This window comes from Hylobates moloch, unplaced genomic scaffold (genome assembly GCF_009828535.3).
Source record: "Hylobates moloch isolate HMO894 unplaced genomic scaffold, HMol_V3 SCAFFOLD_21, whole genome shotgun sequence".
NCBI lineage: Eukaryota > Metazoa > Chordata > Mammalia > Primates > Hylobatidae > Hylobates > Hylobates moloch.
In genome coordinates this window covers 28,945,225-28,967,307 of record NW_026652296.1, presented here as the reverse complement: position 1 = coordinate 28,967,307, position 22,083 = coordinate 28,945,225, and the positions used below count along the sequence as shown (strand labels likewise).

At 41.9% G+C, this 22,083-nt stretch overlaps 1 protein-coding gene across 3 annotated transcripts in view; it reads left to right on the top strand.

Moving 5' to 3' along the window:
* The window catches only part of TPX2 (TPX2 microtubule nucleation factor), a 62,164-nt gene that overhangs the window by 9,281 nt on the left and 30,800 nt on the right, over positions 1–22,083 (top strand). For 2 of the 3 annotated variants that reach the window (XM_032143011.2, XM_032143012.2), the window contains exons 3-6: positions 7,468–7,643; positions 10,463–10,585; positions 17,250–17,376; positions 21,271–21,399. In XM_032143011.2, coding sequence (XP_031998902.1) covers positions 7,538–7,643; positions 10,463–10,585; positions 17,250–17,376; positions 21,271–21,399 — 485 coding nt within the window. In that variant the 5' untranslated portion in view covers positions 7,468–7,537. Of the gene's footprint in view, positions 1–7,467; positions 7,644–10,337; positions 10,372–10,462; positions 10,586–17,249; positions 17,377–21,270; positions 21,400–22,083 lie in introns of those variants that run through there. The other variant, XM_058432718.1, reaches the window with a different exon arrangement.

The window sequence follows — 22,083 nt, the reverse complement described above, 5'->3', positions numbered from 1 at the left end:
TTATTATTATTGTTTTTGAGATGGAGTCTTACTCCGTTGCCAGGCTGGAGTGCAGTGGCACGATCTTGGCTCACTGGAACCTCCTCCTCCCGTGTTCAAGCGATTCTCCTGCGTCTCTCTCCCAAGTAGCTGGGACTACAGGCGCATGCCACGGAACCCAGCTAATTTTGTATTTTTAGTAGAGACGGGGTTTCACCATGTTGGCCAGGATGGTCTCGATTTCTTTTTTTTTTTTTTTTTGAGATGGAGTTTCACTCTTGTTGCCCAGGCTGGAGTGCGATGGTGCGATCTTGGCTCACTGCAACCTCTGCCTCCCAGGTTCAAGCAATTCTCCTGCCTCAGTCTCCCGAGTAGCTGAGATTACAGGCACGCACCACCATGCCCGGCTAATTTTGTATTTTTAGTAGAGACAGGGTTTCTCCATGTTGAGGCTGGTCTCGAACTCCTGACCTCAGGTGATCCACCCACCTTGGCCTCCCAAAGTGCTGGGATTACAGGCGTGAGCCACCATGCCCGGCTATTTATTTATTTATTTATTTATGAGACGGAGTCTCACTCTACCGCCCAGGCTGGAATGCAGTGGCATGATCTCAGCTCACTGCAACCTCTGCCTCCTGCATTCAAGCGATTCTCCTGCCTCAGCCTCCCAAGTAGCTGGGATTACAGGCATGTGCCACCAAACTCAGCTAATTTTTGTATTTTTAGTAGAAAGATGTGGTTTCACCATGTTGGCCAGGCTGGTAGTTCTATATAGAAATATTAGAAAGAGAATATGTAACATTTAGATAAGTTAATAGTCAATTTATAGGCCACGAAAATGGGAAGGATTATTTCCTTAAATCAAGAGATTAGGCAATCATTGCTTGTCATGAACATTTAATAAAAATTCCAGAAAGCTCAGTTTCTTTTGGGCTGCAAACATAGATCTAGGGAAATAAATACTGCTTAACTATTTTGTTGTTGTTGTTGTTGTCTTTTAAGAGACAGAGTCTCACTCTGTTGCCCAGGCTAGAGTGCAGTGGTGCAATCGTGGGTCACTGTGGCCTTGAACTCCTGGACTCAAATGATCCTCCCACCTCAGCCTCCTGATTAGCTGGGACTACAGGCACACACCACCATGCCCAGCTACTTAGGAGGGGTTGAGGAGGGAGGATCCTTTGGGCCCAGGAGTTTGAGTCTAGCCTGAGCAACAGGCTAGATTCTTTAAAAAACAGACATGAAAAAGAAGAAAAGGATGTGAAGGGTTAAATTTGAACACTTTCCAGGTAGTTTTCAGCATCATGCTTTGGTGGAATCATGGTTTTGAGGCTAAGTGGGGTTGCTGCATATTACATTCCTGCCTCTTCCTTCCCCCAGCTTTAGTCGTCTTCATTACATTCATGCCTCGGAAGTGTTCCCAGTGACCTGAGTTAGGCATTAAGATCATGGGAATCCAAGATTTTCCCATGTCTTCTAGCATATTTGTTCACAAGAAAAGGAAAATTTCCTCCTTGCAGCAAGGGGTTTTTAACCACCGTCAGTCACTGTGGAATCTTTCACTAAAAGTCCTTTGAATAGAAATGTGGTCAAGGAGAGGAAAGGTATCAGCAGTGATAATACCTTACGATAGTGTGTTTCATAGCACTTGAAGTACCTTCTTATTTGTTTATGGTAAGAAGTTAGGCAGAGAATTAGTGACTTGCCTATTGTCATATACATGTGGTAAATGCCAGAGAGGGCATTCTGGACTCTGTTAGTTGGAATTGCTTTTGACTACAGGTGACAGAAAATGTGGCTGTAATGGTTTATACAAAAATTATTATTATTTTCTGAGATGAAGTCTCACTCTTGTCACCCAGGCTGGAGTGCAATGGCGTGATCTCAGCTCACTGCAACCTTCGCTTCCTGGGTTCAAGTGATTCTCCTGCCTCAGCCTCCCGAGTAGCTGGGATTACAGGCACCTGCGACCACACCTGGCTAATTTTTATATTTTTATTAGAGACAGGGTTTCACCATGTTGGCGAGGCTGGTCTCGAACTCCTGACCTCAGGTGATCCGCCGGCCTTGGCCTTCCAAAGTGTTGGGATTACAGGCGTGAGCCACCGTGCCTGGCCTATTTTTTTTTAATATAAGAAGGCTTTTTAGCGGGTCATGGAAAATTGAAAAAAACACCAGAAGTCTAGAGGTATATAGTAGCTGATATTTGATCTTTAATAGTCATTAGCTCATTGATGTTAAGCCCTGTGTTTATTATTCTCTTGGTCATCTACTCATGTATACCAGATGACTGCCATAGCTCCAGCTTGCCTTCAAGGCAAGAAGAAGGATAAAGGGAAAGGGCAGGAATAAGGATTATAGCTGTTTTCAGGAAAGAAAATTTTTTCCTAGGAATCCCTCAGCAGATTCTTACTTAGTTCTCATTGGCCAGAACTGTCCCATGGCTACCCCAAGCTTGGAAAGTGGCTATCAGGAGGTAACTTCCATTTTAGTGTAATTACTACTGTTTTGGTCATGGTCAATGAAAAATATTTAATCGTACCTTGACTTCAGCCGTGTTAATTTCTAATTCTCTATACTTAGAGTTCATACTGTATAATTTAAACAAACTGTCTTATTTATTGTGTATGATAGGACCTTAGCGTCTATGTAGATGTTAAGTTCCTTTGTGCCCAGGACTACATCTACTTTTTTTTCTTTTTTTTTGAGATGGAGTCTTGCGCTGTTGTCCAGGCTGGATGCAGTGGCGTGATCTCGGCTCACTGCAAGCTCTGCCTCCCGGGTTCACACAATTCTCCTGCCTTAGCCTCCTGAGTAGCTAGGACTACAGGTGACCGCCACCACGCCTGGCTAATTCTTTTTGTATTTTTAGTAGAGATGGGGTTTCACTGTGTTAGCCAGGATGGTCTCAATCTCCTCACCCTGTGATCCACCGTCTTGGCCTCCCAAAATACTGGGGTTACAGCGTGAGCCACCGAGCCTGGCCGCTTAGATCTACTTTTTGTGTGAAGATATAGAGTGTCATCCTTGAATGTTACTGAGAAAGGAACCCAGGTATCTTTAGGCCCACAGCTTATGGCCCCTAGCAAGTACACACTACTGTGAACCACTGACAAAAAGCTTATTGAGTTAAGCTGAATAATGAAAGCAGAAATGGAGGAGAGAGGAAAATTTAGACTGGGGATACTAAAGAACCCCTATTCCAGACAGAAGACTATGGATAATGGATTTACTTGGAAATAAATACAGTATTCTTTTCTATGCAAATAGAGAGCTTAACTTCATGAACACACTTCTTTAATTCACAAGGTAAGAGGGCAGAAGGATGTAGAAAGAACATTGTGCTGAAGTCAGGAGCCTCAGGTCTAGATCTGGCTCTGTTTTTACGTAACTGTGTGATACTGGGCAAGTCATTTAATCTTTCTATCTTCAGCTTCTAGGATGGGAATAATTGCTGCTTTACAGGATTGTTTTGCATATCAGAAAGAATACATATTTAGTATATCATGGCACCTGGCATGTAATGAACACCTCTGGTAACTGCTTTTACCATGATCCTTAGGATTTTTGTTGTGTGATCTTGGAGAATCCCTTTTTGCTTTAAGTTAATATCTTATAGACTGCAAAGGTTAGGTGATAACCAAAGTTTCCTCCCAATTCTAAAATATCGTGTTTCTACACTAAGTACCTCAATTAGAGCATTGTTATAAAGATACTTGTGGAATTCTGGCTGCAGTGAGCATAGGAGAGACCATGGGAAGATGATGTTCTCTGGGGTCTAGATTGATGTCACAGTATAAATGAAATATTTGTTATAACAGATGTTTCTGGCCGGGTACGGTTGCTCATGCCTGTAATCCCAGCACTTTGGGAGGCCGAGGCAGGCAGATCACCTGAGGTCAGGAGTTCAAGACCAGCCTGGCCAACATGGTGAAACCCCATCTCTACTAAAAATAGAAAAATTAGCTGGACATAGTGGCACACACCTGTAACCCCAGCTACTTGGGAGGCTGAGGGAAGAGAATCGCTTGAACCCAGGAGGTGGAGGTTGCAGTGAGCCAAGATCATGCCACTGCACTCCAGCCTGGGCGACAGAGCAAGACACCATCTCAAACAAAACAAAACAAAAACAAAAACAATAATAACAGATGTTTCTGAGACACTATAAGGACCAGAAGTACCTTATTTTTATTTATTTTATTTTAGTTTAGTTTTTTGAGACAGAGTCTCACTTTGTCCCTCAGGCTGGAGTGCAGTGGCGTGGTCTTGGCTCACTGCAGCCTCCCGGGTTGAAGTGATTCTCACCGAGTAGCTGGAACTACAGGTGCATCCACCACCCCAGGCTAATTTTTGTATTTTCAGTAGAGACGGAGTTTCACCATGTTGGCCAGGCTGTTCTTGAATTCCTGACCTCAACTGATCTGCCCGCCGCATCTTCCCAAAGTGCTGGGACTACAGGCATGAGCCACCACTCCTGGCCCCCAGAAGTACTTTCTGAATTGCCCTAGTCCACTGAGAGAAGCTATGAAATGCTGGCCAAACCACTGAGCGGCTGTGTAGGTTGGGAGTAACTAATCTCATGATTTATCTTAGTGGATAGCTTATGTGGTATAGTTTAGAGAAAATGAGCGCTGCAGTGCCTAGAGTTGGGGAGGGTTTGGGGAACTGGCACACTCCTGGTAATGTAAGTGGGTGTTTTTCTTCTGAGGGACATTTTCACAGTATGTGTCAAGAGCCTTTGACCCAGCAGTTCCACCTCTTAAGATTTATCTTAAGGGAAGAATTAGAGATGTGTACAGAAATTTAGCTACAAGGATGATGCTTTAGCAGTATCTTTAAAGTGAAAATATTGGAAAAAGGCTGAAACTCAAGGATAAGTAATTATGGAACAGATACAGCCATTAATTGATGTCTATATTTATTGACATACAAGAATATTCATAAAATGTGAAGCAGATTCAAACTGTCAATGATTCATTTAAAAAAATAGAATAATAGTTTGTATATATATGAGGGAGAAGACATCTGGAATAGTGTAGCATTATGGGTTTATTTATTTATTTATTTTTGAGCCAGAGTCTCGCTCTTGTCACCCAGGCTGGAGTAGAGTGGCGCGATCTTGGCTCACTGCAACCTCCGCTGCCTGCCTTCAAGGGATTCTTATGCCTCAGCCTCCCAAGTAGCTGGGATTACAGGTGCCCGCCACTGTGCCCGGCTAATTTTTTGTATTTTTAATAGAGACGGGGTTTCACCGTGTTAGCCAGGATGGTCTCGATCTCCTGACCTCGTGATCCACCCGCCTTGGCCTCCCAAAGTGCTGGGATTACAGGCGTGAGCCACCGTGCTTGGCCATTTTTTTGTATTTTTAGTAGAGATGGGGTTTCACCATGTTGTCTAGGCTAGTCTCAAACTCCTGACCTCAGGTGATCCATCCGCCCTGGCCTCTCAAAGTGCTGGGATTACAGGCGTGAGCTACCGCGCCCCACTGGAAAGGTATTAATTTAAATAAACATTTATTCAAGTGATTACTGGCATCTACCTCCCTTCTAAGATACAGATACTTTTAAGTACATGTCGTTCCCTGGATGAAAACAAATGGCTGGCCGGGCGCAGTGGCTCACACTTGGGAGGCCGAGGTGGGTGGATCACTTGAGGTCAGGAGTTTGAGACCAGCCTGGCCAACATGGTGAAATCCCATCTCTACTAAAAACAAAAAATTAGCCAGGTGTGGCTGTGGGCGCCTGTAATTCCAGCTACTAGAGACTGAGGCAGGAGAACTGCTTGAACCCAGAAGGCGGAGGTTGTGGTGAGCTGGGATCATGCCACTGCACTCTAGCCTGGGGGACAGAGTGAGACTCCATCTCAAAAAAAAAAAAGACAAATGGCTCATTGGGTTTCATCGGCAAATTATTGGCCAGTGAGTGTGGCCTTTAGGCTATTTATCAGATTACTTTCAGCTATTTTATTAACTAGATTGGGCTTGAGTAGGAGCTAACTTTAAACCTTCACAGGTTTCCACAGGATAGAGTGCAAAACTTCGTATGCAGGAGTAGGGAGGGGCCTATTTAACTTGTTCCCTTATCCTTGCTTCTGTTCCTGTGCTGCGTGTTGTGACTCTTATGTGTATTTCAAAGTTGTCGTATTTATACTCAGAAATAGTATTTTTTGAGAATATTTCTAAGAAAAGACAACTTACATTTGACAAAACTGTGTTGAGCTCTTACTATGTATAATGCACTGTGTTAAGCACCTTGATGGATGGGTGGATGGATGAGGTATACACAAGTGAGTAAAATCTATCTTTGTTTTTAGGAACTTCGAGTCTACTGGGAGAGACATTTACATAGTTAATATAAAATTGGATGATAAGTGTTACAGTGGAGATATAAACAGCATGGTTGGCTTTGGAGAGGCAACAATTTGATATGATAGGTGGAAATTGGGAAAGAGTTCATAGAGATTTGAACTGGACTTTGAATGATGGATAAGATTTTGGTTCATAGGCATAAAAATTAGTGGTGTATTTTAGAAATTGGGTTACTCAGGGCAGAGAGAATAAATTGGGCTAGAGGAGGCTAGAAATGAGAAAATGGTAAATTGAGGGAAAATAATGACATGGTGAATGTAAAACACCTAGCACAGTGTAGATACTTACCAAACTTTGCCTCTTTTAAAAAACATTTAGAAAATTTATTTATTTATTTTATTTTTATTTATTATTATTTTTTTTGAGACAGAGTTTTGCTCTTCTTGCCCAGGCTGGAATGCAATGGCACGATCTCAGCTCACTGCAACTTTCACCTCCCAGGTTCAAGCGATTCTCCTGCCTCACCCTCCCGAGTAGCTGGAATTACAGGTGCCTGCTACCATGCCCAGCTAATTTTTTGTATTTTTTAAGTAGAGATGAGGTTTTGCCATGTTGGTCGGGCTGGTCTTGAACTCCTGACCTCAGGTGATCCACCCGTCTCAGCCTCTTGAAGTGCTGGGTTTACAGGCGTGAGCCACTGTGCCTGGCCTAAAATTTATTTTTAATTTCAATTTTTTCTTTTTGGTTTTTTTTATATTTGCTGATTACTTAAAGATAATTTTTATTTTTTTAGAGATAGGGTCAACTACTTACAGATAATTTTTATCTTTTTAGAGACAGGGTCAACTGTTATATTTACAGATACTTTTAATTTATTTAGAAACAGGGTCTATGTTTTGTAGGCTGGACTTGGACTCCTGGTCTCATGTGGTCCTCCCACCTCCCAAAATGCTGGGATTACAGACGTGAGCCACTGTGTCTGGCCCACTTCTTTCTAATTCCAAACATATTTACCTCAAGGAGTATCTTTAAGTTACCTGAAAAACTAATGTTTAGGTTGATTGGACAAAGTAAGGCTATTTTCAGTAAATTCTACGTGGTTTGCAAAATTACAAATGTGGTAGTAAAACCAAAGTAATGATGGGAATTTACTTAGATTTATGTGCAACCATTTCTTTCCTCAGAAGGTGACCTGCTGAGAAAAGTGGTACAAATACTGGGAAAAACCTGCTCTTCTGCGCTAAGTGGGAGACAATGTCACAAGTTAAAAGCTCTTATTCCTATGATGCCCCCTCGGACTTCATCAATTTTTCGTCCTTGGATGATGAAGGAGATACTCAAAACATAGATTCATGGTTTGGTAAGTGCCTGCTTTCTCTGGCTATTTTAAGGATTATTGGCTTGCTTTGTGCTGAAGACCTTTCAATAATAGAAGGGGTTGCAAGAAAAGAACTAAAATATCAACTTCTTTCTGCACCAAGACATTCTGTCATCCATGATATTATGGGAATAATTGAAATGCCCAGTATTTGGGGAATGGATTGTAAGTACAAAGTATATGTTGTTTTGTAGTTCAGAATGGCAGATTTAAGCTTTAGGGACATATGGGAAAGTTCAGATGAACCAGTGTTCAACAAAACTCCATGCTCAAATATGTCTGTAGTGATGACAGCCACATAAAAACTTTCTCTACTATCATTAGGCATAGATTATAGCACAGCTAGGATATTGACATTCATACAATCTACCAGTTTTACTCAGATTTCTGCAGTTTTACTTGTATGTGTATTAAGTTCTCTGTGGTTTTATCACCTGTGTTGGTTTATGTATCTACCATCACAGTCAAGATATTGAACAGTTCTGGTATCACAAGGATCTCTTATATTGCTCTTTTATAATTACCCTCACCTCCCTCCTGCCACCCCTCCCTCAATTCATTTTTTTTTTTTTTTTTTTTTTTTGAGGCTGTAGTCTTGCTCTGTTGCCCAGGCTGGAGTGCAGTGGTACAATCTCGGCTCACTGTAACCTCCGCCACTCTTGTTCAAGCAGTTCTGCCTCTGCCGCCCAAGTAGCTGGGATTACAGGCGCCCACCAGCATGCCTGACTAATTTTTGTATTTTTAGTAGAGACGGTGTTTTGCCATGTTGGCCAGGCTGGTCTTGAACTCTTGACCTCAGGTGATCCACCCACCTCAGCCTCCCAAAGTGCTGGGATGACAGGCGTGAGCCACTGCTCCCGGCCCTCAATTCGTTTTTAAATGGAAGGATTATGCTACTAAGAACCCATTCCCAGAAACAGTATTGCTTGGCCAACAGTAAGTAAGAATGTGGTTACATTTTTACATTACTTTGAAATAATATCTGAGACTAGGTGTTGAGGCCCCTTTGATTCTTTCTCTCATGTCTCCATCCTCCTTATCGGGAGAAATCACTATCAATATGTGGTGAGGAACAGAAGTGAGTCCATTGCAGCTGTACTTATCTGTATAGTGCACTGTCCAAATGTGTTGGCAGGTGCCATTCTTTTGGAAAAGGACTTTAATGGCATGTAGTGGGGATCCTGAGAGGAGTTGTCTGTTGGAAGTGGTGTGGGAGGAAGGGTAAATAGAAGGGCCAGCTGTCCTGCAGTGATCTTCCCCATGCCCTTACTTCACTGGAACCCTAAGGAAATGGCTGGGCTGTCTGAGGATTTCTTTTTCTAAGCTTTTCTTTAAAATAAAAAAGAAAAGGGCCGGGCGCGGTGGCTCACGCTTGTAATCCCAGCACTTTGGGAGGCCGAGGCGGGCGGATCACGAGGTCAGGAGATCGAGACCACAGTGAAACCCCGTCTCTACTAAAAATACAAAAAAAATTAGCCGGGCGTGGTGGCGGGCGCCTGTAGTCCCAGCTACTCGGAGAGGCTGAGGCAGGAGAATGGCGTGAACCCGGGAGGCGGAGCTTGCAGTGAGCCGAGATTGCGCCACTGCACTCCAGCCTGGGTGACAGAGCGAGACTCCATCTCAAAAAAAAAATAATAATAAAAATAAAAATAAAAAAGAAAAGATTAGCTTAAGAATACTGTTAAATACAATTTGGAAGAAAAAAACCCCACTATTTTTCCAAAACTACCTTAGTTTTAAAAAATTTTTATTTATTTATTTTTCTTTTTGTTTTTGCCAGAGTTCTTTTGGCTAACAAAACTATCTCAGTTTTAATATATTACTTTCCAATTTCTTTCCCAAATAAATAGTCACATCTTTCTACACAGTTGCAATCAGAATGTATATGCACAGGGTAGTTATTGCTGTGTCTCATTGCATTCCTGAAACTATCAGTAGGCTGTTGGTAAAACAGACCCTTCACTGCTTTGTACTGACTTCTGGGCACAGTAAAATATAAGATAAAATTTCTTGAGAGAACCTAGCTCTGCTCTACCCTCACACACCCTTTATTCCCCCCACCACCCCAGTGAGGAGGAAACTCTGTAAGACTATACAGTATCTCTTGTAAGCCCTACAGTTTTTGATGGTTACAGTTTTCTTTCGTTTTTTTTTTTTTCTTTGAGATGGAGTCTTGCTCTGTCGCCAGGCTGTAGTGCAGTGGCGCGGTCTCAGCTTACTGCAACCTCCACCTCCCGGGTTCAAGCGATTCCCCTGCCTCAGGTTCCCAAGTAGCTGGGATTAAGGGCATGTGACACCACGCCTGGCTAATTTTTTGTATTTTAGTAGAGACGGGGTTTCACCATGTTGGCTAAGACAAGTCTCGATCTCCTGACCTCGTGACCCGCCTGCCTCGGCCTCCCGAAGTGCTGGGATTATAGGCGTGAGCCACCGTGCCCGGCTGGTTACAGTTTTCTTTAAGAGGAACATGATACATTTAGGGAGTAGATAAAGCCAGTTCATACTTGTATGATTCTAAATGTGTACCAAACAAAGATAAGGAGTTATTCACAATGCAGAATCTGTAATTTTCCTTTTTTATAATACATTGTTCAACGTTGCCAGTTTTTAGTGATTGTTTTTATAGTCTATCTCTGATGTGTAATGTGTGCTTTTTCTTTTGATTGCTAGAACTTTGCTTGTACTTGCCGCATGAGTTGGAAGTGTACTGGTAGGGAGCTTTAGTTTGCATTTTAAGTGCGTGATAGTGATTTGTTTTGCTTCCTTGCTGATTGGACAATGATGATCTTCCCTTTTCACAGAGGAGAAGGCCAATTTGGAGAATAAGTTACTGGGGAAGAATGGAACTGGGGGGCTTTTTCAGGGCAAAACTCCTTTGAGAAAGGCTAATCTTCAGCAAGCTATTGTCACACCTTTGAAACCAGGTAAGAAAACATCTTAGAAAAAAGCTCCTTGGTAGAATGGTGGGACAGTGTTTTAGAAGCCTGAGGATCTGGGAAAATTACCTAAATGCTCTATCTCTTTGTTTATTATTGGTGAAATGGGCTAATTCATTTCATGATGAATGTAAAACTAATGATGTGCTACACTTAAAAAATCTCTTGGAGCTTAAGCTAACACAGAATTTTTTTTTTTTTTTTTTTTTTTTTTTAAGATGGGGTCTGGTTCTGTCACCCAGGCTGGTGGAGTACAGTGGCACAGTCATAGCTCACTGCAGCCTCAAACTCCTGAGCTCTTAGTAACTGGGACTACAGGTGCTCACCACCACGCCTGGCTGATTTTTAAAAAATTTTAGTAGAGGAGTCTTTGCTAGCCAAGCTGGTCTTGACCTCCGGGCTTCAAGTGATCTTCCTGCCTCAGCTTCCCAAAGTGCTGGGATTATAGGTGTGAGCTACTGTTCCCGGGGGCTAACGTAGAATTTTATTGCCAGATACGTAACTGTTTTCTTTTTGTGACAAGATTTAATGTAACCTAACCTGGGTCTGGGTGAGAAATAAAACAGCAAGAAAGAAGACTGTACTGCTTGCCATTGTACAAGAATTCTTTGAGTTATGTATCTGATTTTAAAAGATGATGGATCACTTCTCGGCCTTGTGTCTAAGATCAAGTGTAAAAGATGATTGACATTTAAACTGGTGCGTACTAGATCTGCAGAATATTGTCTGTTTGGTTAGAACATAAGAGGCATTCTTTAAGAGGTCATAAAATCCCTCTTGAAATTGATTCTTTTGAAAAAAACAGCTGTATTTAGATTTAACTCACACATCATATGATTCACTTACTTAAACATTTCAGTGTTTTTAAGTATATTCACAGAGTTGTGCAACCATCATCCTATCAGTTTAGAACATTTGAAAAGTATTGTGTGGGTAAATCTGAAACTGGTCTCCATCACACCATATGACTACTCTCACCTCCCTCCCTCAATTTTTTTTTTTTTTTTTGAGACTGGCGTCTCACCCTGTTGTCCAGGCTGGAGTGCAGTGGTATAGTCTTGGCTCACTGTAACCTCCGCCACCCAGGTTCAAGTGATTCTCCTGCCTCAGCTGCCCAAGTAGCTGGGATTACAGGCGCCCACCAGCATGTCCGGCTAATTTTTGTATTTTTAGTAGAGACAGGGTTTCACCATATTGGCCAGGCTGGTCTCGAACTCCTGACCTTGTGATCCGCCCACCTCGGTCTCCCAAAGTGCTGGGATTAAGGCGTGAGCCACTGTGCCTGGTCGATATTTATCTTTCTATGCCTGACTTAACATAATGTCCTTCAGGTTCATCCATGTTGCCATGAATGACAGAATTTCATTCTTCTTTATGGCTAAATAGTATTCCATTGTATATATATGCCACATTTTATCTGTTCATCTGTTGATGGATACTTCAGTTGATTCCGTATCTTGACTATTGTAAATAGTGCTGTAATAAACATAGGAGTGCACATAGATATCTCTTCGATGTACTGATTTCCTTCTTTTTGGATATATAGCCAGTAGTGGGATTGCTGGATCATATGGTAATTATATTTTTAATTTTTGGGGGAGCCTCCATACTGTTTTCCATAATAGCTGTACTAATGGACTTTACTACTACCAATATATAAGAGTTCTCCTTTCTCTGCATCCTCAGGGATGCAGAGAAATTTTTAGTATTTTTCATAGTGTCCATTCTAACTGGGATGAAAGGATATCTCACTGTGATTTTTAATTTGCATTTCTCTGATGATTAGTGATGTTGAGCATTTTTTCACATACCTGTTTGCCATTTGTATGTGTTCTTTTGAGAGACGTTTATTCAGCTCGTTTGTCCAGCTGTTGAGTTATTTGAGTTCCTTGTGTATTCTGGATATTAGTCCTTTCTTGAATGGTTAGCAAATATTTTCTCCCATTCTTTAGTTGTCTCTTCACTCTGTTGATTGTTTCCTCTGCTATGCAGAAAGTTTTAAATTTAATATAATCCCATTTGTCTACTTTTGCTTTTGTTGCCTGTGCTTTTGAGGCCATGTTCATAGGATCTTTGCCCAGAACCATGTCCTAAAGTATTTCATCTATGTTTTTATTTTATTACTTTATTTATTTATTTTTGAGACAGAGTCTCACTCCGTCGCCCAGGCTGGAGTGCAGTAGTACGATCTCGGCTCACCGCAACCTCCGTCTCCCAGGTTCAAGTGATCCTCCTGCCCCAGCCCCCCAAGTAGTTGGGACTACAGGCACGCACCACCACACCCAGCTAATTTTTGTATTTTTAGTAGAGATGGGGTTTCATGATGTCGGCCAGGCTGGTCTTGAACTCCTGACTTCAAGTGATCCTCCCACCTCGGCCTCCCAAAGTGCTGGGATTAGAGTCATGAACCACCGCCCTTGGCCTCCCCTGTGTTTTTAGTTGTTTCATAGTTTAAGGTCTTACATATTAGTCTTTAATCCATTTTGAGTTGATTTTTGTATATGGTAAGAAATAGGTATCTAGTTTCATTTTTCTGCATTTAAATATCTAGTTTGATCAGCACCATTTTTTGATTTTTCAAATTTAAATTTTATTTTAGAGATGAGGTCTCACTCTATTGCCTAGGCTTGTCTCAGAATTCCTGGGCTTAAACAATCCTACCACTTCAGCCTCCCAAAGCTAGCACCATTTATTGAAAAGACTGTCCCCTCCCCAAGGAATGTTCTTGGTGCTGTTGTCAAAAATCAGTTGGCCATAAATACGTGGATTTGTTCCTGGGTTCTCTATCCTATTCCATTTGTCTGTGTGTCTGTTTTTATGCTGGTACCATGCTGTTATGGTTACTATAGCTTTGTAATGTATTTTGAAGGCTCGTAGTTTGATGCCTTCAGCTTTGTTCTCTTTGCATAGGATTGGTTTGGCTATATGGGGTCTTTTGTGGTTCCATGTGAATCTTAGGATTTTTTTTCTTGAGACAGAGTCTCACTCTTGTTGCCCAGGCTGGAGTGCAGTGGCGTGATCTTGGGTCACCGCAACTTCCGCCCCCCGGGTTCAAGTGATTCTCCTGCCTTAGCCTCTGGAGTAGCTGGGATTACAGGCATCTGCCACTACCCCTAGTTAATTTTTGTATGTTTAATAGAGATGGGGGTTTCACCATTTTGGCCAGGCTGGTCTTGAACTCCTGACCTCAGGTGATCTACCTGCCTCGGCCTCCGAAAGTGCTGGGATTGCAGGCTTGAGCTACTGCGCCTGTCCTGCTTATACATTATTTATGGCTGTTGTATTCTTACTAATTTTTCTTTCCATTTGTTCCATCAATTAGAGAGAGGTAGTGAAATCTCAGACTGTAATTATGGATTTGATGGATTTGTCTCTTTATCTTTATAATTTTTGCTTCATATAGTTTGAAGCTACTATTAGATGCATAAATGTTTAGGATTGTTATGTCATGTTGAATATAAATATATATATATATATATATATATATGTATATATATTTATTTATTGGTTGGATAAGCACTTTGGGAGGCTGAGGTGGGCAGATCACAAGGTCAGGAGTTTGAGACCAGCCTGGCCAATATGGCGAAACCCTGTCTCTACCAAAAAATACAAAAATTACCCGGGTGTGGTGGTGTGCACCTGTAGTCCCAGCTACTCGGGAGGCTGAGGTAGGAGAATCGCTGAAACCTGGGAGGTGGAGGTTGCAGTGAGCCAAGATCATGCCACTGTACTCCAGCCTGGGCGATAGAGCAAGACTCCATCTCAAAAACAAACAAAAAATTATATACATATATATACACACACACACATACACACGTGTATGTATGTATATATATATATATATATATGCAAATATATATATATATGCAAGCATATATATATGTATGTGTATATATATGTACATATATATGTATATATTTTTGAGACAGAGTCTCACTCTGTGACCCAGGCTGGACTGCAGTGGAGCAATCACGCCTCACTGCAGCCTCTACCTCCTGGGCACAGGTGATCCTCTTACCTCAGCCTCTTGAGTAGCTGGGGCCACAGATGCTACTACCATGCCCAGCTAGTTTTTGTATTTTTTGTAGAGACAGGATTTTGCCATGTTGCCTAGGCTGGTTTTGAACTCCTGGGCTCAAGTGCTCCACACACTTCAGCCTTCCAAAGTTCTGGGATTACAGGTTGAGCCACCGTGCCTGGCCCCACTTTAACAGTTTGAAATGATCTTCTTTATCCCCATTGAAATTCTGTGCTCTGAAACCTACTTTGCCTGGTATTAATATAGCCACTCTAGTTTTCTTTTGATTGGTTTTAGCATGGTATGTCTATATTTAAAGTGCATTTTTTTTTTTTTTTTTTTTTTTTTTGAGACGGAGTCTTGCTCTGTTGCCCAGGCTGGAGTGCAGTGGCGCGATCTCGGCTCACTGCAAGCTCCGCCTCCCGGGTTCACGCCATTCTCCTGCCTCAGCCTCTCCGAGTAGCTGGGACTACAGGTGCCCACCACCACGCCCGGCTAATTTTTTGTATTTTTAGTAGAGACGGGGTTTCACCGTGTTAGCCAGGATGGTCTCGATCTCCTGACCTCGTGATCCGCCCGCCTCAGCCTCCCAAAGTGCTGGGATTACAGGCTTGAGCCACCGCACCCGGCCTTAAAGTGCATTTTTTGTAGACAGCATATAATTGGATCTTGCTTTATTATTTGATATTATTGTTGCTGCATTTTAATTGGAATAAATGCATCTATTTTAGCCTTGACATGCTATGCTATTATTTTGTGTGTGTGTGTGTGTGAGTCTCTCCGCCCCAAAAATATTTCTTTAGGAGATGAACCAAATGATTGTTCTCTGAAATGAATAATGCCTAAACTATGTTTTCATGGCCTATCTTTTCTTCCCTGTCATCTTGTTGCAGTTTAATTCCTTTATCAGGAGTCAGTTCATATGCTATGTGATTAAGTGCTGTTTCTTCCATGAAGCCTTTACTTGTTTCTTATTCTGTTTTGTTTTTTTGTTTTTGTTTTTTTTTGCAGACAGGGTCTCAGTGTGTCACCCTATCTATAGAGCAGTGGCATGATCACAGTTCCCTGCAGCCTTGACCTCCTGGGCTCAAGTGATCCTCTTGCCTCAGCCTCCTGAGTAACTGGGACTACAGGCACACTCCACCATGTCTGGCTAACTTTCTCAGTGTTCCCATAACACTTTTTTTCTATTTCGTTAAAAATGTTTATCAAGGCTGGGCTTGTAGTTCATGCCTGTAATCCCAGTACTTTGGGAGGCCAAGATGAGAGGATTGATCGAGCCCAGGAGTTTGAGACCAGCCTGGGCAATATAGTGAGACCCCCATCTCTATTTATATAATATTTGAAAAGTAAAAAAAAAAAAAAAGTTTATCAAAGTAAAACATGGCCATGGTAACATCACAATACTTAGAGTTTATGTTAAAATAACCCCTTCCTCTTCTCATCCCTACCCCCGTCCTTTTTCTCAAACAAACAACTGGTTTTATTGTTGTTGTTGTTGTTTGTTTTTATATTTTGTTTTACAGGTGGGATCTCACTGTGTTTCCCAAGCTGGTCTCAAAATCCTAGGCTCAAGTGATCTTCCTGCCTCAGTCTTCCCAGTAGCTGTTTTAACTCACTATTTTAACTTGTGCTGTGGTTACATTCATAATGCCTGATAGTATGATTATATCAGCAGTATTTACAATGTTATGATTACGTAAATATTGTTCAATGCCAGATCAGTAACTGTGATGCAGTTGCATCCCTTCTTGGTTCTCTTTGGCTATCTTTGGTTGTATTGTCACAACCCCTGAGCCACATAAAGATGATTCTGACATCAAGAGATCAGTGGATTTGCTTTTCTTTAAACTTTATCAATTTCTTAAATTTCTGCCACACTTTATCTTGCTTCATATTGGACAGTGATCCTTGGAAGTTATTACTGCTTTTTTGGGAGAACATTATTTTTACTATCTTTGCTGCTTTGTTTCCTGGACCTTATAACTTTCTTCTGGATATACTCCTTCATTATGTGGGAGTGCATCCTCAGGAAACTTTCTTAAATTAGTGCAGGAGAGGAAAACTTTGAGTTCTCACATATTTGAAAATGGCATTGTTCCACTTTCATATACAATTGAAAGTTTATCTTAATACAGCATTATAGATTGCAAATTATTTTTTACCACTACTCTAAAGACATTGTTCCTTTATCTTCTATTTTTATGTATTGCTGATGAAAAATTCAGTGCTTATCTAATTTTCCTTACTTCGTAAGTGATTTTTTTTCTTCTTTATGGAAGCTTTCAGAATTTTATCTTTATCAGTGACCTGAAATGTCATGAAATTGTGTTTGGGATGCTTTTTTTAAAGTTAGTACCTTAGGCTGGCAAATAGGCAAGCCCTGGATACATCATTTCTGTTTCAACCAAAGTAGCTTTTGTAAACTGGTCTTCTGTATGAGATTTAACTGGAACTAAGCATTCTGTGGCTTAGATGGTGTGTGTGTGTGTGTGTGTGTGTGTGTGTGTGTGTGTGTGTGTGTGTGGTGTGTGTGTGTGTGTGTGTGTGTGTGTGTGTGTGTGTGTGTGTGTGGCTCATCTCCAGTTATTTTCCTTGGGATTTGAGTGCTGACTAGCTTTTGGTCTCCCGCAGTTGACAACACTTACTACAAAGAGGCAGAAAAAGAAAATCTTGTGGAACAATCCATTCCATCAAACGCTTATTCTTCCCTGGAAGTTGAGGCAGCCATATCAAGAAAAACTCCAGCCCAGCCTCAGAGGTAAGACTATTTGGAATCTCAAAGTGGTGGTTATGATAATAATGTTCAAAGGATAGTTACTGGACAGAACATCTATTATGTGTTCATACTGTGTTTATGGACACCTTTATGTTATTTATTTATTTATTTTTTTGAGACAGAGTTTTGCTCTTTTGCCCAGGCCGGAGTGAAGTGGCATATCTCGGCTTCACTGCAACTTCCGTCCCACCGTGTTCAAGCAGTTCTCCTGCCTCAGCCTCCTGAGTAGCTGGCATTATAGGCACCTGCCACCACACCCGGCTAATTTTTGTATTTTTAGTAGAGATGGGGTTTTGCCATGTTGGCCAGGCTGGTCTCAAACTCCTGACCTCAGGTGATCCACCCGCCTCAGCCTTCCAAACTGCTAGGATTACAGGCATGAGCTACTGCGCCCAGCTATGTTACCTTTTAAAATCCTCATAATATGGGTTTGTGTGGTTGGTATAAATTAAAAAATATCCGTATAACATTTATGAGTTGTAGGTAATACGCTTAATTAATTTATAGATAAGGGCTCAGAGATACTAAGTTGCTTGCTTAAGGCAAGTTTATTTCAGAGCCAAGATTCAAACTCTTATCAGTCTGTTTCCAAAGGCCTTGTATGGATATAATTGTTACATCTTCCTGATGTCAAATATCTTTGTTCTTCTGTATTACTTTAGCTTTCTTTTTTTTTTTTGAGACAGTGTCTTGTTCTGTCAACCAGGCTGGAGCTGGAGTGCAGTGGCACATAGTTCACTGCAGACTCGAACTCCTGGGTTCAAGTGATCCTCCTGCCCCAGCCTCCCAAAGTGCTGAGACTATATAGGCATGAACCACTGCATCCAGCCAATAGACAAATTTTTATTTTATTTATTTATATAATTTATTTATTTATTTATTTATTTATTTATTTATTTATATTTATTTTTGAGACAGAGTCTTGATCAGTCGCCCAGGCTGGAGTGCAGTGGCATGATCATGGCTCATTGTAGCCACAACCTCCTGGGCTCAAGCAGTCCTCCCACCTCAACCTCCTGAGTAGCTGGGACTACAGGCACAAGCCACTGTGCTCAGCTAATATTTTTGTATTTCTTGTACAGACAAGGTTTTATGACGTTGTCTAGGCTGGTCACGAACTCGAGCTCGAGCAATCCACCCACCTCTGCCTCCCAAAGTGTTAGGATTACAGATGTGAGCCACTGCACCCAGGCCAGAGTAGAGTTTATAATCAGAGTTTAGTGTTTACCCTCTCTGTGGTTCTCTTGCTTCTGAAATTTTGCCTCAAAAATTTCATCTTTTTTTTTTTTTTTTTTTTTTTGAGACAGGGTCTTGCTCTCTTGCCCAGGCTGGAGTGCAATGGCATGATCTTGGCTCACTGCAGCCTGGACCTCTCAGGTGTAAGCAATCCTTCTGCCTTAGCCTCTCGAGTAGTGGAGACTACAGGTGCAGGGCCCCATGGCCAGCTAATTTTCATATTTTTTGTAGAGATAGGGTCTTGCCATGTTGTCCAGGCTGGTCTTGATCTCCTGAGCTCAAGTGATCTGCCCACCTATGCCTCCCAGGGTGCTGAGATTACAGGCGTGAGCCACCATGCCCGACACTTGCCATGTTTTTTTTTTTCAGACGAGTCTCGCTCTGTCGCCCAGGCTGGAGTGCAGTGGCCGATCTTGGCTCACTGCAACCTCCGTCTCATGGGTTCAAGTGATTCTCCTGCCTCAGCCTTCTGAGTAGCTGGGACTACAGGCGCCCAACACTATGCGCAGTTAATTTTTTTTTTGTATTTTTAGTAGAGACGGAGTTTCACCATGTTAGCCAGGATGGTCTCAAACTCCTGACCTTGTGATCTGCCCGCCTTGGCCTTCCAAATTGCTGGGATTATACGAATGAGCCACCGCGCCTGGCGGAATACGGAAAGATTTTTTTTTTTTTTTTTTTTTTGAGATGGAGTCTCACTCAGCCACCCAGGCTGGAGTGCAGTGGCGTGATCTCGGCTCACTGCAAGCTCCGCCTCCCGGGTTCACGCGGTCTCCTGCCTCAGCCTCCCCAGCAGCTGGGACTACAGGTGCATGCCGCCACGCCCGGCTAATTTTTGTATTTTTAGTAGAGACGGGGTTTCACTGTGTTAGCCAGGATGGTCTCGCTCTCCTGACCTCGTGATCCACCCGCCTCGGCCTCCCGAAGTGCTGGGATTACAGGCGTGAGCCACTGTGCCCGGCCGGAAAGATTTCTTAAACAGGACACACACAGAAAAGCACTGACCATAATGGGGGTGGAAGAGGTTGATAAATTCAAGCACATTTATCTAATTAAAAGATAAAGAGATGAAAAGCCAACCCCTAGAGTAGGAGAAACTATTTGTAACACATGAATCCTACAAAGGGCTTATATCCAGAGTATACAAAGAATTACAAATCAATTAGTAAAGAATTGACAAGCCAGTAGAAAAAAGGCAAACAACTTGAGCGAGCACTTATGAAAAGGGACAACCAAATGGCCGATAAACATGTGAAAATGTACTCAGTTTCACTGATCATCAGAGAAAAGCACATTAATTTCCTGTGACCCAGCAATCTTATTTTTTTATAATAGTTAAAATGCGGAGATAACCCATCAACAGTAGACTGAATAAATAGTTGCACATCCCTACAATGAATATTATACAGCAGTGAAAGTCAGTGAATTAGAGCTGTGTGAATTGATGTGGTTGAATCTCACATACATAAAGTTGAGTGAGATAAGCCAGACAGAAAAGATACTTGTAATAGTGTGGTTACATTATACAAAATTTTTCGTTTTTCTTTAAAACTAACACACCATGTTTACGTAATACGTGCTTATTTGGTAAAACAATAAGGAACTTATCTAATGATCACTCCTGTTTTTTTTTTTTTTTTTCGAGGCGGAGTCTCGCTGTATCCCCCAGGCTGGAGTGCAGTGGTGCGATCTCGACTCACTGCAACCTCCGCCTCCCAGGTTCATGCCATTCTCCTGCCTTAGCCTCTCGAGTAGCTGGGACTACAGGTGCCTGCCACCACGCCCGGCTAATTTTTTTTTTGTATTTTTAGTGGAGACGGGGGTTTCGCCACGTTAGCCAGGATGGTCTCGATCTCCTGACCTCGTGATCCGCCCGCCTCAGCCTCTCAAAGTGCTGGGATTACAGGCGTGAGCCACTGTGCCCGGCCTATCTAATGATCACTCTTAAAATCAAGATAGCAGTGGTTGTCAGTGTTCTGTATCTTGGCCTAGGTGGTGATTTCATAAGGTCTTCCACTTTGTAGTCATTTGACTATTTTTGTTTGGTGTACTTTTTGGTATGTATTAGATCTGTCATTATGCTCTTTGTTTTGTATTCATCTTATTGATTTATTTATTTTTAGACAGTCTTACTCTGTTGCCCAGGCTGGCATGCAGTGGCACGCTCATGGCTTACTGCAGCCTTGACCTCCTGGGCTCATGTGATTCTTCGCCCCAGCTTCCTAAGTATCTAGCACCGCAGATGCGCACCACCACATAGGGCTAATTTTTAAAAAATTTTTTGTAGAGACAGGGTCTTGATATGTTGCTCATGCTGGTTTGAACTCCTGGCCTCAAGCAGTCCTCCTGCCTCAGCTTTCCAAAATGCTAGGATGACAAGCATGAGCCACCATGCCCAGCCAAGTTTTTCTTTTTAATCATTTTATTGAGGTCACATTTATAGACACCAGTGTATTTAAGAACTAAAATATTATGGTTGAATTTCAAAAACTATCAACAAGAGAGATTAGATTTTTAGAGTGGAGATAATAGCACTCCATTTTATTGCCCTTTGTAGTTTGACATCCTTTCACATTTCTCAGGAACATTTGGATATCTGTAGTATATATATTATATATTTTGTCAATTTCTCTACCATAGAAGATCTCTTAGGCTTTCTGCTCAGAAGGATTTGGAACAGAAAGAAAAGCATCATGTAAAAATGAAAGCCAAGAGATGTGCCACTCCTGTAATCATCGATGAAATTCTACCCTCTAAGAAAATGAAAGTGTGAGTAGCCACAACTTCTTACTGCCAAGGGCAGACATATTGTACCTTGTATACCACTTGTAAGTTTCTTTTCTGAATTTACACTTTAGATTGAATAGAATAAAATTAAAAATGGTACATCTGCAATATGTTTGGTGCACCTCAAGCTTGAGAAATGCCTAAAACTGTGACCATGGTGAGGTGAATTGTTACATGTGTCCTGGAGGGCACTCACATCTTAGTTGGCATAGGTTTTACCTCTTTTTGTTTTTACGGTTAATAACAAGCTGCATACATGATGTTTGTTCATTTTTTTTTTTTTTTGAGACGGAGTCTTGCTCTGTCGCCTAGGCTGGAGTGCGGTGGCGCAATCTCAGCTCACTGCAAGCTCCGCCTCCCGGGTTCACGCCATTCTCCTGCCTCAGCCTCTCCGAGTAGCTGGGACTACAGGCGCCCACCACTACGCCCGGCTAATTTTTTGTATTTTTAGTAGAGACGGGGTTTCACTGTGGTCTCGATCTCCTGACCTCGCGATCCGCCCGCCTCGGCCTCCCAAAGTGCTGGGATTACAAGCGTGAGCCACCGCGCCCGGCCTTTGTTCATATTTTTATTAGTTAAGAATGTATTTTGCTGCAAGTAATAGTCTTCACCTGGAGTGGTTTAAAGAATAATGAATTATTTGTTTCACAGAGGTCTAAAAGTAGT